At 47.0% G+C, this 18,126-nt stretch overlaps 1 protein-coding gene across 1 annotated transcript in view; it reads right to left on the bottom strand.

Annotated features, from left to right (window-relative positions):
* Clasp1 (cytoplasmic linker associated protein 1) overlaps positions 1-18,126 on the bottom strand; it is a 236,065-nt gene that overhangs the window by 192,317 nt on the left and 25,622 nt on the right. Inside the window, 1 exon segment of the mRNA XM_052736724.1 lies at positions 11,708-12,185. Within this exon segment, the coding sequence (XP_052592684.1) occupies positions 11,708-11,902 (195 nt within the window). The 5' untranslated portion in view covers positions 11,903-12,185.

Raw genomic sequence — 18,126 nt, 5'->3', positions numbered from 1 at the left:
GTATACTCAGACATGTACCCACACACGAGAACATGCATTCACAAACACATAGGCACATATGTGCACATACCACATATCTACCAAAAGAGTTGCTTCTCTCTGTCTGTTGAAACAATCCCTAACTGTGACCTTTGACCTTTTCTTCATGCTCCCTTAAGTGCAACTACTAAAACTGCTGAAAACCATCCAGTGTTGCACATTGCACAGAGGCACCCCAGGTCAAGGGTGTCCAGACTGACTCCCTGCCATGTGCAGAAAGGCAACTGCCCCCTTCCTGTTGGGTCTGAGGCCTGGTCCACAGGAGGGAATTCATGCCTGGTACTGTAAACACAGTCAAAAGCCCATGAAGTCATGCCCCTAAGGTAAGACTACGTCGTTATCCATGTGGTCAAACTGCCTTCCAAGTATTTATGTTCACACCCATGGATCAGAGCTGCTTCCAACCTTGGCCAGAGAAGCTGCTTTCCACACTGGGGAGCATTTACTACAGAGGTCATGGCTGGCCGGAGCACTGAGAATAAGTGAGCACTGAGTGCTGAGCCCTGAGTGGGACATGTATATCAACCCCACCCTCACATGGCTCAGGGAACATCACAGAAGGAACGGAAGGGCCAGCGGATGGCGAAGCGTGCTATGAACTACTGAGTTCTCGACAGGACCTGGCTCTGTGCTCTGTTCACCTGCACCAGCTCAGTCAACATCCAGCAACAGCACCAACCAGCCTCAGGGTCACTTTAAAAAAGTGAGGGAGAGACTGAGTGGGAGGGAGATGTGTTGGTGGGGTGAGGGACACTGGAATAGATATGCTCAAGATATAGGATCAATATACAGAATATACATTGTATGAAACTGCCAAAGAATAGGAGATACTTTAAAAATAAAATAAAACCTGCCCTTGGCATGTCTAGTCATGTAATCTCGGCGAAGTTTCTTCCAAACTTCTCTTCGGAGGTCTCCTGGGATGGAGACTGAATAAACACAGGCTTATCCCAAACGCTTCCCCGAAGATCACAGCAAACAGCAGTTGAAGCACTTGAGGAGCCGGGCAGTCAGGGAGCACTTCAGAAACGTTAGTTATTGGTAAACACTAGCTTTCAGGCCTCATCAGCCTCACTGCTGGCTGCACTGCGCACCCCAGATGTTTCTCTGTTTGCATTTGGTATTCAATTAATGATCTCCTCTCTGTACCCTTATTTAAATTTTAACTTTTGGAAACAAGGCAAAGTATAACAGTTGTTTTAAAAATAAAAAGGACAGGCAAAATCTTCCAAAAACCAGGGTCCTCATTCAAAGCATTCATTTACTCCAGCAGCCTTTACCACACTCTTGATGGGCTCCCCGGCCAGCTGCTGCTCTGCTCAGGGACTGGATTATCAACACGGAACAACTCAGGGCTTCATCTTATTACAGAAGGTCTGAGTCTCCTGTCCCGGGACACAGGCGAACGGCAGGGCTACAGGAAGGCATGCCACATCAACCCCACAAAAGTTGACTTTGAGCAGCTCATGCCATCATTTGACCCCAATTACACATCTTCATTGATTTCTTTTATTGCCCACATGCTACCTGCACAGCACTGCGGCAGCACTTGACATGCACTGGCTGAATCCTCCAAATAAGTCTATGTAGAAGGCAGCACTGGCTCCATTACAGCACAAAGGTCAAAATGACAAAGCCAGGAGGGGAACCAAACGGCCCACACTCAGATCTGAATCATTTCCAGTATAGCTTGTCGTCTGTCATATGCGTGTGTGTGCGTGTGTGCGCGCGTTTAGGAAGAAAGTAATGAACTACAAATATCAAAAAGACCATTTTCACTTGACAATCCACACACATTTTCTTGAAGTGATATGCCCTGAGGTTGTCTATTTTTGCTTAGCAATGCTCCGTGTAGCCTTTCTACTTACAGGAGAGGCATCTTTTTAATTGCACCATAGAAATTAACGTCCAGCGCCCTTATGCCAACAGTGCAGGGAAAGCCAGGAAGAGCCTCTTCCCCGGCCTCCTAAAGGATGCACCACTCGGCGGAAGCAAGCAGCCAGCCAGAAAAGAAACAGAAACCACTTAATCTGAAGGCAGTAATCTTTTCTGGCTCTCCTCTCAAGGGCACAGGAGGGAAACAGGAGCCTCATGAAAGGAGCCAAGGCTGGGAGGTAGGCAAGGGAAGAGAGAGGCCCCTCCCCATCTACCCACACACCCCCTCCTGCCCTTAAACACATGTGTCCACTGAGCTCTGAGAAGTGGCTTGGGCAAGACTAACCATTCCACAGGCCACAGATAGTGCTGCCCAAAGAGGGACCAGAAAAGGCTGCTAGCGACTTAACTTCTCATTCTTCACGGCCATTTTTTTTTCTTTTTGTCTATTAAATAATTTATTAAGGGGTGCAATGGAAACAGACTCACTAATACAGAACAAGGAAGATGATGCTGCTGGTCCTGCTGATCCAGCGGCTGCTGTCCTGTCATTCTGCCCAAGGGCGAGGGGGACCAACCACAAGGCTTGCCTTTGCTCCGACCACTGAAGAGACTACAGACCCCTATTCCTCTGCTCTTAATCAGTCACATACACAGGCAAAACCACATCCTAAGGCTTTCTACCCCAAAGTCATTGGCTGAACAGAAAGAATTCCTACAACACTTCCCTTTTCCTGTCTAAATAAAGGGGTTCCAATCCTAACACAAAGCTATATGCAATAAGAACAATTATCAAGTGTTGGCTAGAAGGAAGAAAAGGTACTAACATAAACAAAAATGGAACTACAACCAACAAGAACAACATCAAGCAAGAAACACATATTTAATGTCCAGGCCAAAGGTAATTGGCAAGTTACAGAGATTGCTCCAACAGCTGTCCTATCCCGAAGAGCCTAATCTTGTACCTGATATGCTCTTAGCTAAGATACGAGAGGATTGTAACTGTAACTATCTAGTCTTCAACCCCAAAGACCTGAGAAGGAAAATAATAATATCTGAGTAAGCAGGAAGTGCAAGCAAGAAATAACAGAAACAGCTGGCTGCCTGGACAATCACCCAAGGTTTCTCTGCAACGTTGGGGCATCCTACTTTGGCTAATGGACTAGAAGATCTGACAGATCATTTTCAGAAGCAGGAAAATTTGAAAGATGATCTTACACTGGCTAGGCAAGGTTTAGCAGTCACTTTTCCTTGTGTCCTGCTTGTCCAGATTGGACAGTGTCCTTACTATCAGCAGTCGAAGCAAGGGTACTTCTTTGCCCAATAGGCCAGTTTTACCAAGAGGACAAAAATCCATATGGAGTGTCTTCAATGCCCATCGTCCTCTTGGGAGTAGATTGGTGCTGCCAGGAGGGGTCGCTTCACGACCATTTTCAACCCACTTTTCCATCAGGTCTTTCCAACTGAGAATACCCTATTAACCTTTTTTCGTCTTTCCACTTAAAGCATTCATACACATTCCCATGGGATAATTTACAATAGACTGTTCATTGTGTAGTGTGTCCCGGCCCTCCTGTACATCCTAGCTGCTCCTCCAATCAGACCATATCAGACTTTAGGGCAGCAAAGTTACCTAGGCTAATCTAGAAGGAATTAGGAAGCTCCAAATTCAAATTCCCAGCAGTGTGGCACAGGCCTTGAGACAACCATGGACAGAGGCAAAGTTCACAAATACTAAATTAAACAAACCTACCCTGCCTGGACACCAGCCATACAGTGTGATGGCAGAGACCCACCCCATCCTCTCTATACAGTGTGATTCCACAGCATAACATCTGCCAAATGGCCAATGCTTAACCTTGGGTGTTACATAAAGACTTTGTTCAAATCCCAGGTCATCACCCCAGACAAGTCACCTGACTTCTCCGGGCATCGGTTTTCTCATCTACAAAATGGAAATGACATAAGTGTCTCATATAGTAAAAAGTAGCTCCCTTCAACATCATCTGGTGCTGTGAATGTGTCATAGCCACAGGCTGCCATTATTAGTCCACGGTATTGTACGTAGGTCCACAATTGCTTATCCAGAACTTGAATCCAGGTGTGTTCTGGGACAAAGAATTTGGAAGGTTTTAAGAAGGTAAACCGCACTATTATTTAACATACCCCTTGAATATTCTCTGAGGTAGCAACAACAATCAACTTCCTTCTGCAGTGAAACGTGTCCTAGGTAGCCGGTAAAGAAAGCCTATGAAGTTTCCTGGCAGTTCCAAGGGCAAACACTAGGTCTTTCGGACTTTGTGACTGTGAAAACTTCTGAGAAGAGCACATGATGGTGCATTCACAGAAACTACTGTGCTGTCTAGGTGCTGGGAGAAGGCTGTGAGGCTGTATTCACAGAAACCGCCCTCCTCCGGGATGCTGGGTGTCCACAGAGCTCAAAGGCACACGCACTGTTGAGGATGACAGGCTACGTGACTTCACTGCAGCCGAGTCAAGGTGGCAAGCTCAGCTGCGCAGACCGCACAGCCTGTCCCTCTCAGCTGCCTCAGGCGGCCACGACCCCCCAGCCCCCCCCCGGGGGGGGGCGGCCATCACTCTTCTTCCGGAACACGATGGGGAGCGGGAACACGATGGCTCCGAATATGTGCAGGAATGCACCCCAGTGTCTCTCCTTTCCTTCAGACTTTCATCAAAGAAACCAGAAAGGAATACCAGGGGTTGGGGATGGTTGTGACGGCCTTTAATCCCTGCACTCAGGAGGTAAAGGCAGGAGAATCTCTGTGAGTTTGAAGCCAGCCTAGTCTACATAGAGAGTTCCAGGCCAGTAAGGGTTATATAGTAAGATCTTGCCTCTAAAAAACCAAGAAGATAAAGAAAGAAAGGAAAGAAAAGGGAAGAGCAGATCACTGAGAAAAGCCATGTTCAAAATGTGAGGGTTTCACTTTATTTCTGATATATGGGTAATCTAAAGAGAAACTCATGGGTGTGAAGGGCCTCTAGTCTCCCATGATCACTACAACAAAGTGAAACACTCCACAAGTTATTCCAGACTAAACAGAACCCCCATGGTGTGCTCTGGATGTATGAGTATATAAATATTCAATTACACAGCCTGTGTGTGTGCACGCTTGTGTGTGTGTGTGTGTGTGTGTGTGTGTGTGTGTGTACCTGTGTGTGTATGAGAGGCAAGAAGGGGCAAGCATAGGCACAGGTGTGCCACAGTGCACGTGTGTCTAGAGAGTCAGTTCTCTCCTTCCACGTTGTGGGATGTAGCAGCTGAACTCAAGTCACTGGCCCTGTGCACAAGTGAGCTATCTTGACAGCCCTGTACCAGTATTTAAATAACCAATTATGAAACCCTTAAATGACTTGGCATGTTGGGCTAGAGAGATGTTGGTTAAGAGTACTTGTTCTTACTGAGGACCTGGGTTCAGTTCCCAGAACCCCACATGATGGCTTTCAACCATCTGTATCTCCAGTTCCAGGGGATCTGATGAGCACACCAGGCAAGTATGTAGTGCACATACATTCCTGAAGACAAGACACTTACACAACAAATCAATAAACGTTTTTAAACGACTCAGTGTGTGTGTGTGTGTGTGTGTGTGTGTGTGTGTGTGTGTGTGTGTGTGTGTGTGTGTGTTTATATAGGTGTATACATATGTATGCAGAGAGGCCAGAGGTCAGCACTGGTTGTCCTCCTCTATGGCTTTCCACCTTATTCGAGACAGGGTCTCTCTCACCAAGCCTGGAGCCCGTGGGTGTGGCAAGGCTGGCCGGCCTCCACTTGCCCAGCCCCTGCATTGGGGTGACAAATCTGTGACACTGCCTCCAGTTTTTTGTGGCGCCAGGGACCTGAACTCAAGTCCTCAAGCTTCACAGGGAGGGACTTTACTGACTGAGCTCTCCGGCCTCCTCAAGATGACGTCACCCAGTCCAGAAAGCCCAAAGCCAGCTCACTGTACGTGACCGTGACAGGCTGGCAATTCTAACAGGTATCAATGAGTCTGAGGAGAGAGTTAAAACAGGCAAGTGTTCCTGAAATAAAGGATTAAAAATAAACTGCTCTAATCTAAACTAATGCCCCCATTCCCAAATTACATGCAAATTGAAGTCCCCACTCTTCACCCTGATGAATCATGAATGGTTCCCATGCTGAAGAAAAAGTGTTCACCTGAGTCATATCAAGACGTTCAGTGTTCCTGAGCACAGGGCCAAAGTTTCTGTGAATCAAGTTTTGCTGGGACATGGCCAAACCTGTTCATTCATGTATTATCTTTAGTTGTTTTGTGACCCAAATTACCTGACTATTTGCTAGAAAACCATGTGTTCCACAATGCCTAAAACACTGATCTGTCTGTCCCTTGAGATCTTACGGAAGGTTGGACCAGTAATAAGAAGGACCCATACTTAAGATTCATTCCATAACCACCAACAGGATTACCTCATGTACAAAATTAAGATGCTTTCCTGTTGCTGTGATAAAGCACTGACCAAAAGGGACTGGAGAGATAGCTCAGTGGTTAAGAGCACTATCTGCTCTTCTAGAGGACCAGAGTTCTATTCCTAGCACCCACATCAGGTGGCTCACACTGCCTGTGACTCCAGCTCCAGGGGATCCTTGAATACCTACACTCACATGAACACACACATAATAAAAATAAATCTTAAACAAAAACAACACTGACCAAAAGCAATCTGGGGAGGAAAGGGTTTGTTGGGTTTATTTATACTTTCAGATCACAGTTCATTGATGAGGGAAGTCAAAGCAGAAGCCTGGAGGCAGGAACGGAAACAGCAACTGTGGAGGAGTGCGGTTTCCTGGCTTGCTTTCCCTGGCTTGCTCAGCCTGTTGTCTTAAATAGCCAGGAACTGCCTGCCCAGGGGTGGTATCATCCACAGTGGGCTGGGCCCTCCCACATCAACCACTGATCAAAAACCGTCCCACAGACATGCCCATAGGCCAGTGTGACAGAGAAAAGTCCTCAACTGAAGTTCCCTCCTGCTTAAGTATGTGAACTATTTTTCTGTTGCTCTGATAAAACACGCAGCCTAGGCAACCTAGAAGAGTTTATTTGGGCAGAGGGTTCCAGAAAGAAGGCATGGCCGTAGACAGGCATGGCAACAGGAACAATCAGCTGATACCTTACATCTTTAAATGCAAACATGAAACAGAGCAGCCTGGAAGGAGGCAGGACTTTTTACTCTCAATGCCCCCCAGCACTACACTTCCTCCAGCAAGGCTGTACCTCCTGATCCTCCTCAAACAGTGCCAGCAACAAGAGACCAAACACTCAAATGCCCAAGACCACGGGAGACATTTCTCATTAGAACAACCACAGCAGGAGACTCCGGTTCGTGTCAAACAGCACAGACACCAAGGGCCTGAGGAAAACCAACACGCCTGACAATCTAGTTCAGTCCCAGGATCTGGATGGTGGAAGGAGAGAACCAAATCCACAAAGATACTCTTTGACCCCCCGACACACACACAGTGGCATTCACACACACACACATACACACACACACACACACACACACACACACACACACACACACAGTGGCATTCACACACACACACACATACACACACACACACACACACACACACACACACTGTGGCATTCACACACATTCACACACAGACACACACGCACTACACACATACAAAATAATATGATTTTTTTTAATTTTAGGTAGCAGGGATGCTCCATAACTAAATAAGAAGTAAGATGGCTGATTCGTAGTTTGAAGTGAATGGTTAATAGTCAACGGTAACTTGTCTGCAGAGTCAGGAAAATATCTAAAGCAAATTTATTCAAGCCCCAGCCAAACCTTCTTAGCTGGGCATCATGGGTCACAGCTGTAAATGCCAGCACTTGGGAGGCTCAGGCAAAAGGACAAGAGTTCTAGGCCAGCATGAACTGCACAGTGGGATCCTGTCTCCATGGCATTCATTTACCTTTCCTGTTAAGAAAATAAGGACTGGGGAGAACTCTTGGCCACACAGGCCCAAGGACCTGAGTTCAATCCCCAGACCCCACATAATCCCAGTGCTGAGGAGGGGCACCCTGGAGGATCCTGGAGTTCAATGGCTAGCCACAGATACTAGCCAGCCTAGATACTAGGCAAGTTTCAAGCCAGGTGAAAAATCCTATCTCAAAAAAAAAAGGGGGGTGGGGAGTAGCTCCTAATGAATGACACCTAAAACTGGCCTTTGGCCTCTACACACGACCCTCCCACACACGAAAGAAAAAGAAATAACATGAATACTGTCACTTCAGAAGGCAAACAATTACTTCACCTTTCTCCTACCATCATCTCTTTAACTTAAAAGAATCTCTAAGTGCAGCTTCCAAGTTCTGTTTGGGAAGCTAATATAGTCCTACTATTTTAAAATTCAAGTCTAATAAAATGTACCTCAGAGTCTCAGCACTCTTGACTAACAGTAAGAAAAACGAAGGAGAAGAAGCCTAAAAGGTTAGTCCGTGTCAAATATCAACAAAGCAACCAGCCCCTCCTGCTGAGCAGTCTATTTCCAAGTCCACCCTGCATCCAGTATTTCTGCACCCCTCCCAGGTCCAGGCTCTAGGCTTCAGCTGGGAGGAGCAGGGCTGTCTCTGCACTCAGAGAACTGACACTTTGAAAGGAGGGCGTGCTCTGTCCTGCAGGGTTAAAACCACAGAAGAGCCCCGGTACACAACCGACCACCTGTATTAAAGCAGCAGACGTCAGAGCGGAGTGTTCCCCAGTGACCTCGGGTTAGCGAACCTGGTCACAAGCAAGTTGGCAGCTACTCCAGTCTCTGTCCCTTTACTTCCAATAAGCTGGTTTGCTTGCTGATTACTTCCCTAGCCAGGCATGGGAGCACACACCTGCTGTCATCCCAGCACTTGGGAACCAGAGTCAGGAGGAACATGAGTTCAAGATCACCCAAGTTCAGGCCAGCCTGGGCTACACAGAAGACTATCAAAAAGTAGAGAGAAGAGGGAAGAAGAGGAGGACTGGAGAAGAAAGGGGTGGGGAAGGAAAGAGAGCATGCGGGAGCAAAGATAAAGAACTACTCCTCAGAGTGCTAAGTCTTAAACCTCCCCTCTGGTGACTTTCCAAATCCCCTCTGAGAAAGGACTGAAACTTCAAGGCTCTGCAGGAAGTGGTGCTGCTTACATCTGCCTTGCCCGGAAGCCCGTGTGTTTCTCTGTGCGCATGCTGTACCTGAGCAGTGGTGCAATCACCTGTTTTGACCAGCACCCCCACTAGACAAGAGCCACCACTAAGGAGCTTAGGATGCAGTGGCAAGAAACAACCGAGCCCCACTCTCTCACTCAGTGCTCAGCAAACCTTTAGTACCTGGCTGGGGAGAGGGCTCGGCAGGTGAAGTACTGAGTTTGGATCCCCAGAGCCACTAAAAGCTGGACGTGGGAGAGCATCTATAATCTGAGCACTCCTATGGGGCGAGGGGAGGTGGGCTCAGGAGACTCCCCAGAAGCTCATGGCTCAGCTAGCCCGGCACACAAACAGCAGTGAGTAAGAAGAGACCCTGTCTCAGATCGACTGAATGGCAAGGACCAACACCTGAATGCTGTGGGGTATTTGATCGCACTGTGACACTCCGAGGCTGGTGAATAAAGTTAACTTTGAATCAGAGGGCGGAGCCAGCGACTAGCTGACCTGAATTAGCCATAGAGAGCCAGGAATACGGATAGGGAAGTCAGACAGAAAGGAGAAGGGAGGGACTTGGTTTTCATGCGTGCGCACTCTCTTCCATCTGGGATGTGTGGAGAGAAGAGGCGCTGGCTGGGTCTCCAATAAGAAAGGGAAGGTCAGCTGGTCACTCCTCCTCTGTTTCTTTAATCTATAAGTTTTTCACCCCAATATCTGACTCTGGAGTTTTTATTGGAAAGAGAACAATTCAGCAAAACACAACACCTGAGGTTCTCTAACCTACACACAAACGCCAGCACATGCACATTCACAAACACACAAACATGCACATATACAAAAAATATTTTTAAGGGGCTGGAGAGATAGCCTAGTGGTTAAGAGCATTAACTGCTCTAGCAGAGAAGCTAAGTTTGGTTCCCAGCACCCACATGGTGGCTCACAACTGTCTGTAACTCCAGTTCAGTTCAGGGAGATGGCCTCTTCTTGCCTCCCCGGGCACTGTATGCATGTGGCACACAAACAAACATTCAGGCCAACACTCATACATATAAAATAAACATCAATAAATCTTTAAAAGACTAGCAAATAATCTGATTATCCTGACATTATAAGTGGGAACCTGAGACTCAGAGACTGTTTAGTGAAACAGCTCCACAGGTTGCTAGTTAACATCAGCATTATCCCAGCTGTGACCTCCCTTCCTAGTGCAGTCGGACTCAACTCAAGGACCCTCCCTCCTTCCTGTGAGCACAGACCTCCCTCAGGGGAGGGAGGAGCACCTTGGCTGAGACCTGCGGTTAAGCAGGAGGAGGAAAGTAATCCTGGACAGGCATCAAAAGGCCCTGCCCAGCGGCACTCACTACCCAGTGGCACTCACTACCCAGTGGCACTCATTGCCCAGTGGCACTCACTGCCCAGTGGCCCTGCAGGGAGGGAAGGGAAGAAGTAAGGCCAACTGGCCAGTGATGTGCACGAGGTCTGCTGTGAGTTCAGAAAGCACTCTTCCTCCCTGGATATTACCTCAGCTACTACTAGGCTTGCTAAATTTCCTACAGTACTTCTCAGTTTCTTAACATGCACACAAGGTAACTTGTCGGCCCTCACAAGCACAAGGAGACTCTACTGACCTCTCATCTCCAACACTCTCACCATAGAGCACCGGGTGACCTGCACAGGAGATGCACTCATTAGCATCTGCCAAATGGGCTCCTGCTCAGTTTCAAGGACAGGGAGAATTGTATACCCAGTGGTGAATGAACTATTATGTACTAGGTAATGTCCTAACAGACGTAAGCGCTCACCGCTCTTGCTTGAGACTGGGGCTTCAATGTGGAATGGGGAGCAAAAGGAATCCTGGAAGCCCCTTCTCCTAAACCCAAATGAGCCTGAGGCAACTGGGTCAGTAAGGAGCAGCACAAGAGACCCGGTGTCCGTGGCCCCTGACAGTCTCCAGCACTAACAGCAGCCATGCACGCTTCCTACCCTTCCGGCCACTCAACCCTGATCCAGAGATGCCACCCCCTGGAAAGGACGAGGGGGGAGATGCAGGAGGGGGGCAGGTGAAGAACACCTCTTCAGGGCTTCAAACTTCACTCATGAAGCTCAACCTTGAATGGTAAAATGGTCCATGCTCACAACTTAAATAGGCTAAGGAGAGCCACCTCCCTACAGACACTCCCCTCCACATTCTACCTACTGCACCTGAAGAGCCCTGATCTTCAAAGCCAAAAGGCCATTACTCATGGGTCACAGTCACTCCCTGACAACTGAAACTCTTTCTGGACAGGTACCAAGTAGACTTCCAAATAGCAATTTGAAACTAAAATGCTCTACATTCTGACCCCTGAGAGATCAGCAAAGACACCTTGTATTTATGAGAGGCCATTCACCAAGGTGTCAAAACCTCCTCCCTGCAAAACATGATGAAACTTCAACATCAATGCTGCAAATGCTTGTAAATGTCCCCACATAAAAGCTTCCCCATCTCTTCCCATAACTTGCATGTGTATCGTGTTTGAAGCCGAGAGATCAGGCTGATACTTCCCAAATGAATTTTTTCCAGACCATTTTGATCTGCCAAGACAGCCACACCACCTTCAAAAGCACCTCCTAGAGCGAGGCTTACCTTGTAATTGCTAGAGTTCACCCAAGAGGTAGCTAGTCCGTCCACAAGCTTATCTAACATGGTCTGGTCGTGCTCAAGGTCGGCAGACTTCTGCTTGTCTGAGAAATAGTCTATGAGTTCCTGGCCAACCTGCAGCCGTTTCCCCACATCCTTCTGCAGCACCTGGGCCAGACAGGACTCCATTCGAGGTTCCATGGTAGGATTCAAATCCAGATCCGGCCAAGGCTAGGGGGCGGTCAGGATGACTCCCTCCCGGCAGCCGGACCGGGAGGTGGCCTCTTTGTTCGCTGACGGCTACGAAGAGCGTGTGTTTCAAAGATGCAATCCGGGGAATGGCAGCAATGCACCATGTGTGTCTGGAGAGCAGCTGGTGGATATTAAAAGTCCAATTTAAATAACTAGTAGGCGATGAAGGAGAGAGTGGCGGAGCGACGATCTACGACTGAGTCTGACATACTTCATAATTCAGCAGTCCATTCTGAAAAGGAAGAAAGGAGAGCGCATCAGCCAGAGAGAGAGAGCACCCGACTGTTAGGAAACAGTCCATCAAAGACAAAGAACACATGCCGCACAAACACGCTCCATCACATGTGGGGTGCGAGGCGTGAACGCTTGGCAAGTGTATCAGAAAAACGTAATTATTATTTTCATTAGCAGAATGGCGAAGCCCAAAGGATTGAGCCAGTGAGCTCCGTGTTTGGTAAGCTGGTATTTTTCAGTTTCCGAGCTTGTTAACGTACAAGTTAGGAAAGCAATCTTCTGCTTCCACCAAAGCCCTCACACCACTCTGAGAGTCATGGTGGGCACTGAGGCTCATTGCCTTATCATCTCTCTCTCAATAGACTCAGTCCTGAAACGGGACGGGCTCCTCTGAGCACCCCTAACCCAAGCTTGGTCACATTAACCAAAGTCAAAGGCAGCACCTACACTGTCCTTCCTGCTCCGCAGTTTCACCACGGGTGGAGCCTCCTTTCCAAGCAAAGGAGGAGAGAGGCAAAGGGAAGAGAGGAGACAGGCTGTTGACATCAACTCCTCTTGGGACTACCATTTTGTTATGAATTGAGTTCTCAAAAATCACGTTCGGGCACTGTAACGCATAATGAGGAAAAAGTACGAAAACTGAGTTTGGAGTTTTTACAATGCCGATGCTCGAACACAGGAACTTGTGCATGCCAGACAAGTGTTCTATCCCTGAGCTGGCCCCCTTCAGCCTGTAAAACTGTTTTCACTAGCAAATTTGAGAGCTAACTAGTTAACTATAGCCGGCAGAGTAATATGTTTCTCATTGAACGTCTCTCCTACTATCAGTTAGGTCTTTCATTCTAAATCAGGAAGACACACAGGAAACCCAGCTTTTCTAAGATGCAGCATCTCAGAGCTGGAACACGGGTCGGTGGGGAAGAGTGCTTGCTTCACCAGCTTGACGACATGAGTTCAGATCCCAGCACCCACATAACCAGCTGGACACGGGTCTCACGTGCACCTGCAACCCCAGCACACGGGAGGATGGGTGAAGCTTGTTAGCAGTCAGCTCAGCCAAAACACATGAGCTCCAAGTTCAGGGACAGGTTCCACCTCAAAGGAGTAAGAAAGAAAGTGACCGAGGAAGACATCCAATGCCCTCCTCTGGCCTCTGCATGCAAACAAAGGCACACACAGGTGTGCGTAACACATACACACACACACACACACACACACACACACACACACACACACACACAATGCGATTTAAAATGAGGGCCAGGAAGATGGCTCAGTGGGTAAAGACGCCACACAAACCTGTTGACCTGAATTCAATCCCTGGGACCCATGTAAAGGTAGAAGGAGAAACTGACTCCACAAAGTTGTCCTCTGACTTCCACAGATGTGCCATGGCATACACAACCACCCTCATAAGTTATTTTTAAAATATAAAAAGTAAACGTAAAATAAAAGCATTCTACGTAAGCCGGGCGGTGGTGGCGCACGCCTTTAATCCCAGCACTCGGGAGGCAGAGGCAGGCGGATCTCTGTGAGTTCAAGGCTAGCCTGAGTGAGTTTCAGGAAAGGCTCCAAAGCTACACAGAGAAAGCCTGTCTCAGAAAACCAAAAAAAAAAAAAAAAAAAAAAAATTAAAGAAAAAGAAAAGCATTCTACGTGGTCCTTCCCACTACACTACCCACCACCCCCTCACTGAAAGTTCAAAGCACAGATCGCACAGATTCATTGTTGAACATCAGCTACAGCAGTGGGCCGTGGACACAGAAGCGCTAGTCAACTCATAAGCAGACACTCAGGAAACTCTCAGGAAGTGATACTCCCAGAAACGTCAGTAAGCACAGTCAGGCTGCCAGTCCTACTGGCTGTCTGATATACCAGAATGCAGGGCCACGGCCAGAACCACCTACTCCAGCCACCATGCCCTCCCTGCCAGATGGGCTGACATACTGGAAACTGTACCAAGATAAACCTTCTTCTCTTTAAAGGCAAAGCTGGGGAGCCTCCAAGCTAGAACCTGAGGCCAGAGGTCACGTGAGAAGAGGGGACATCAGCACAGCTTCCCGGCCCACACAGGAGACACAGGAGGGTACTTTGAAGCTTGCGGACCAGCTAGCTTAGCCAAAGTCCAGCTAGAGACCCTAACAAAAGGTACCTGAGGTTGCCCTCTGACCTACATATGTGCTGTGCCTGCACACACACCCATAGGTACACATATTCACAAATACACACACACACACACACACACACACACACACACACACACACACACGATATATCAGAGGGCACTTGGAAAGGGCTGGAAGATTAAAAGGGAAGGGGGAGAGTTATGTAATTCTAATTAATTAACAATAAACGAAAACCACCTGAAATGTCTCAGGACATATGTAGAAGACAGGTATGTTATTAAGTAGCCAACCCTGGAAGACCCGACGTGGTGGAACTGACTCGCACTGAGTCAAAAGCAGCAGGTGTCCACTAAACTGCGGCTCCTTCCGCAGATTTTGCAGCCATCACAGCTTAGCATGCTTTGCAGCAGGAGTCGCTGTTCTTGTCCTACCTGCTCTGCTCTTCTTCCTTCTCTTTCCTCTCCCCCAAGGCCACACGCTGCAGCCCACACACTCACTCGGTGAACACTTCCTAGCCATGGGAAGACAGGTGTAGCCGACTCTCACTGCGGTACTACACTGCACAGCCTGTGACTTGGGGCGCTTACCGCCTCGAACAAGGAAGACAGGCAAACAGCTGCCTGTAGCACAGCAGGAAGACAAAACGCTCGCTCGGGGACCCAGCAGCACTTCCGCTGAGGGCCAAAGCGGGTTTGCACCTCACCTCAGTCAGACTCAGCCCCACCATGCCAGCCCAGCTTCCCCTGTCACCAGCCCACCAGTGAGCTAGCTCCCTCCCTACCTCTTCTGGTCTCCTCCATGACTTCAACGCCCATAGAGATGACGGCAACGCCTCCTTTCTGTCTCCTCAGACCTTTAACCTTCAACCTCCCAGTCACCTGCTCCGGGATAAGTATCTCTCCCTCAGTACCAGCAGCTTGTACATGTCCCCTAAATCACCGTCTTCAGAAGGCCCTCATGCCTTCCTTCAGGGACACTGTTAGCAGTGAAGCATCTTTAAGCAGCTGTCTAGGGGCTAGAGAGCCAGCCCAGCAGCTAGAGTGTTCAATGCTCGTGCAGAGGACCCCAGTTCGGTTCCCATCACCACAAAAATTAAATTTTTTAAAAAGAATCACTTGTCTTTTCAGCGTCTCAGAACTCTCTCCAAGACCAAAGAGAGGCATGTGCACAGACAGCTGCCATGATGGGAGATGAGGGTTTGTAACACTGTTCCCTCTGCTTCTGTATGTGTTACAGACTGCCCATTACTTAAAAAAGGAAAGGGTTTTAACTTATAAAAGGATTGTAAAGTTTATGTTTTAAAACAAATGAAGGGCTGGAGAGAGGGTTCAACAGTTAAGAGCACTTGTAGCTCTTACAGAGGAGCAGGGTTCAGCTCCTAGGACCCACAGGGCAGTTCACAACCATCTGTAACTCCAGCTCCAGGGGATCCAACGCCCTCTTTTGGTTTTCCAGGGCACTGCATGCATGTTGTGCACAGACACAGGAAAAACTCTCATATACAAAATGTTTTTAATGTTTAAGAAAGTAAAAATATATATATATGAGGAAAGTATAATAATAAAAAAGTAAACAACACAGGATATGGAATTATATTAAATTATGCTATATAATAAAGCCTATTGTTTCAAAAAGTATAGAAATATAAAATATTAAATTAAGCCTAATTAATAAGATCATGAATGCTTTCCTTTCTACTGAATGGTTATCTTTCTACTTATTTTTTTTAACATTTCATTTTGAGTGTGTGCACACACCACAACATGTATGTGGAGATCAGAGGACAACTTGCAGAAACTCTCTTTCTAGCACATGGAGTCTGGAGTTCAAACAGATCAGCACCTTTATCTCCTAAACCGTCTTACTAGCCCGATACTTCCACACTTCTCATGTTTTTTAAACAGAAAAAAACCTCAAACAAAACCCCGTTTATTTAATGTCAACCTTAGTTTTCCAAAATGAACTATCAACTGAAAACAAAGACCTTTTTTTTTTAACAAGGCTGATTTTTCTTCTCCTTTTAAAAAACATTTAAACGTACATAAAGGGATTAGTGTCAACATCAGCATAGCAATTTGTTACAAAATGAAGGCACTTAACCCTGGATAGGAGAGGGTAATAACAACTTAGGTTACAGCTTCCCAAAGCAGGGCCTCCATGGAGATGAGATCCTGGCAGAGTACCAGCTTGTTAGGGAGACAAGGAGCATCAGACAGGGTGTAGCTCACACACTGGTTCCTGTAGAGAACGGGCATCACCCACCGAGTCCACCAATACCTGACTTCAGGTGCCTCTTACACAGCTACATCTACAGCTTCAGTCTCCCACCAGTGAAAATCAGACCACCAGAACCCAGCAACTTCTACACAGAGCTTTCTGGTACCAGGATAACCACTGATCACTAACTCCCCCGAAATTCAGCAGTGTATATTACACGCACAAACTGTACGACCTTCACCGCTATCTTATTCAAGAACATTTCTATGCTTCCAATGCTATTCCTTATCCTTTAGCAGCCCACCCCACCTCGTCTTTCACCAAGCCCTACTGTACTGTATTGCCTTGCACTGAATCATATTTATTCACTCGTTGGACACAGGGTCTCATGTATTCCAGGCTGGCCTCAAACTAGCTATTATTCAGCCATGAATGACCTTGAACTTCTAATGCTCCTGCCTCTGTCTCTAAAGTGCTCGGACTGTAGACATGTAATAACCACATCCGTTTATGCGGTGCTGGAGATTCAGCCCAGGGCTTTGTGCATCCTAACTAAGCACCCTACCAACTGAGCTATGTCCCCAGCCAAAGCCTTATTTGGGGCACTTTTTTTTCTTTGACTTTTCTTCTTTTTTGGTTTTGTAAGACATCACTGTACAGCCCAAGCTGGCCTCACACTTACAATCTTCTTACTTTAGCTAGGATTACAAGAATACTCCACTACGTACGTTTGGCTGTTTTGGACACTATATATAAATGGAGACATAAAATGTGTGGCCTCCATGCATGACACTTTGACATAGCACACTGTTTCCAAGGCTTACTCACATTGTGGCATGTATCTATCAGTCAGTTCTTCACTCACAGTCTGGCTGAAGATACTCTGTTGTACAGACATGTCATATATTCTTCCTGTATTTGGACTCTTTCTACTTTGAGACCACTATGAATAATCCCATTAAGAATATTCCTGCACAACTTACCAACACAGGCTACTGCCCCTCTAACTTAGCATCATTCTTGTGGGTACACAGTGGTGTCTTTCTGTGGCTTTAATTTGTATTTTCCTCAGACTACTGAGGTTGAGTTTCTTTTTCTTTTCTTTTTTTTCATGGACATGACTTGTTGAAGAAGGTAGCAAGCAAAAGTACTTGCTGCTCTTCCAGAAGACCCAAGTTTGGTGCCCAGCACCCACATTTGGCAGCTCACAACCACACACACACACACACACACACACACACACACACACACAATTACAACATTAAAGAAGGTTAGGGGTGGTAGTGGTGGTGGTCTGCACTAAGGATTAAGGCATTAAGGGCTTCATGCATGCCAGATCATTTGAGCATCATTTCTGGAGAAACAGTTAATCAAATCTTTCGCTCATTTTCAATTGGGTTTTGTGTATTGTTTTTTAAAATGTCTCACTGTGTAGGCCTGGCTAGCCCAGAATGCATTATGTAGATCTTTCTAGCTGGTCTTGAACTCACAGAAATATGCCTGCCTCTTCCTCCCAAAGTTGATATGAAAGGCATGTGTCATCATAGCTAGCCTTTAGGTCACAAATCTTTCTATAGATTAATTTTAAAAAATATT

This window comes from Peromyscus californicus, unplaced genomic scaffold (assembly GCF_007827085.1).
Source record: "Peromyscus californicus insignis strain IS unplaced genomic scaffold, ASM782708v3 Scaffold_14__1_contigs__length_90479793_seg_2, whole genome shotgun sequence".
Taxonomy (NCBI): Eukaryota; Metazoa; Chordata; class Mammalia; order Rodentia; family Cricetidae; genus Peromyscus; species Peromyscus californicus.
This window is presented reverse-complemented; position numbering and strand designations above follow the sequence as displayed.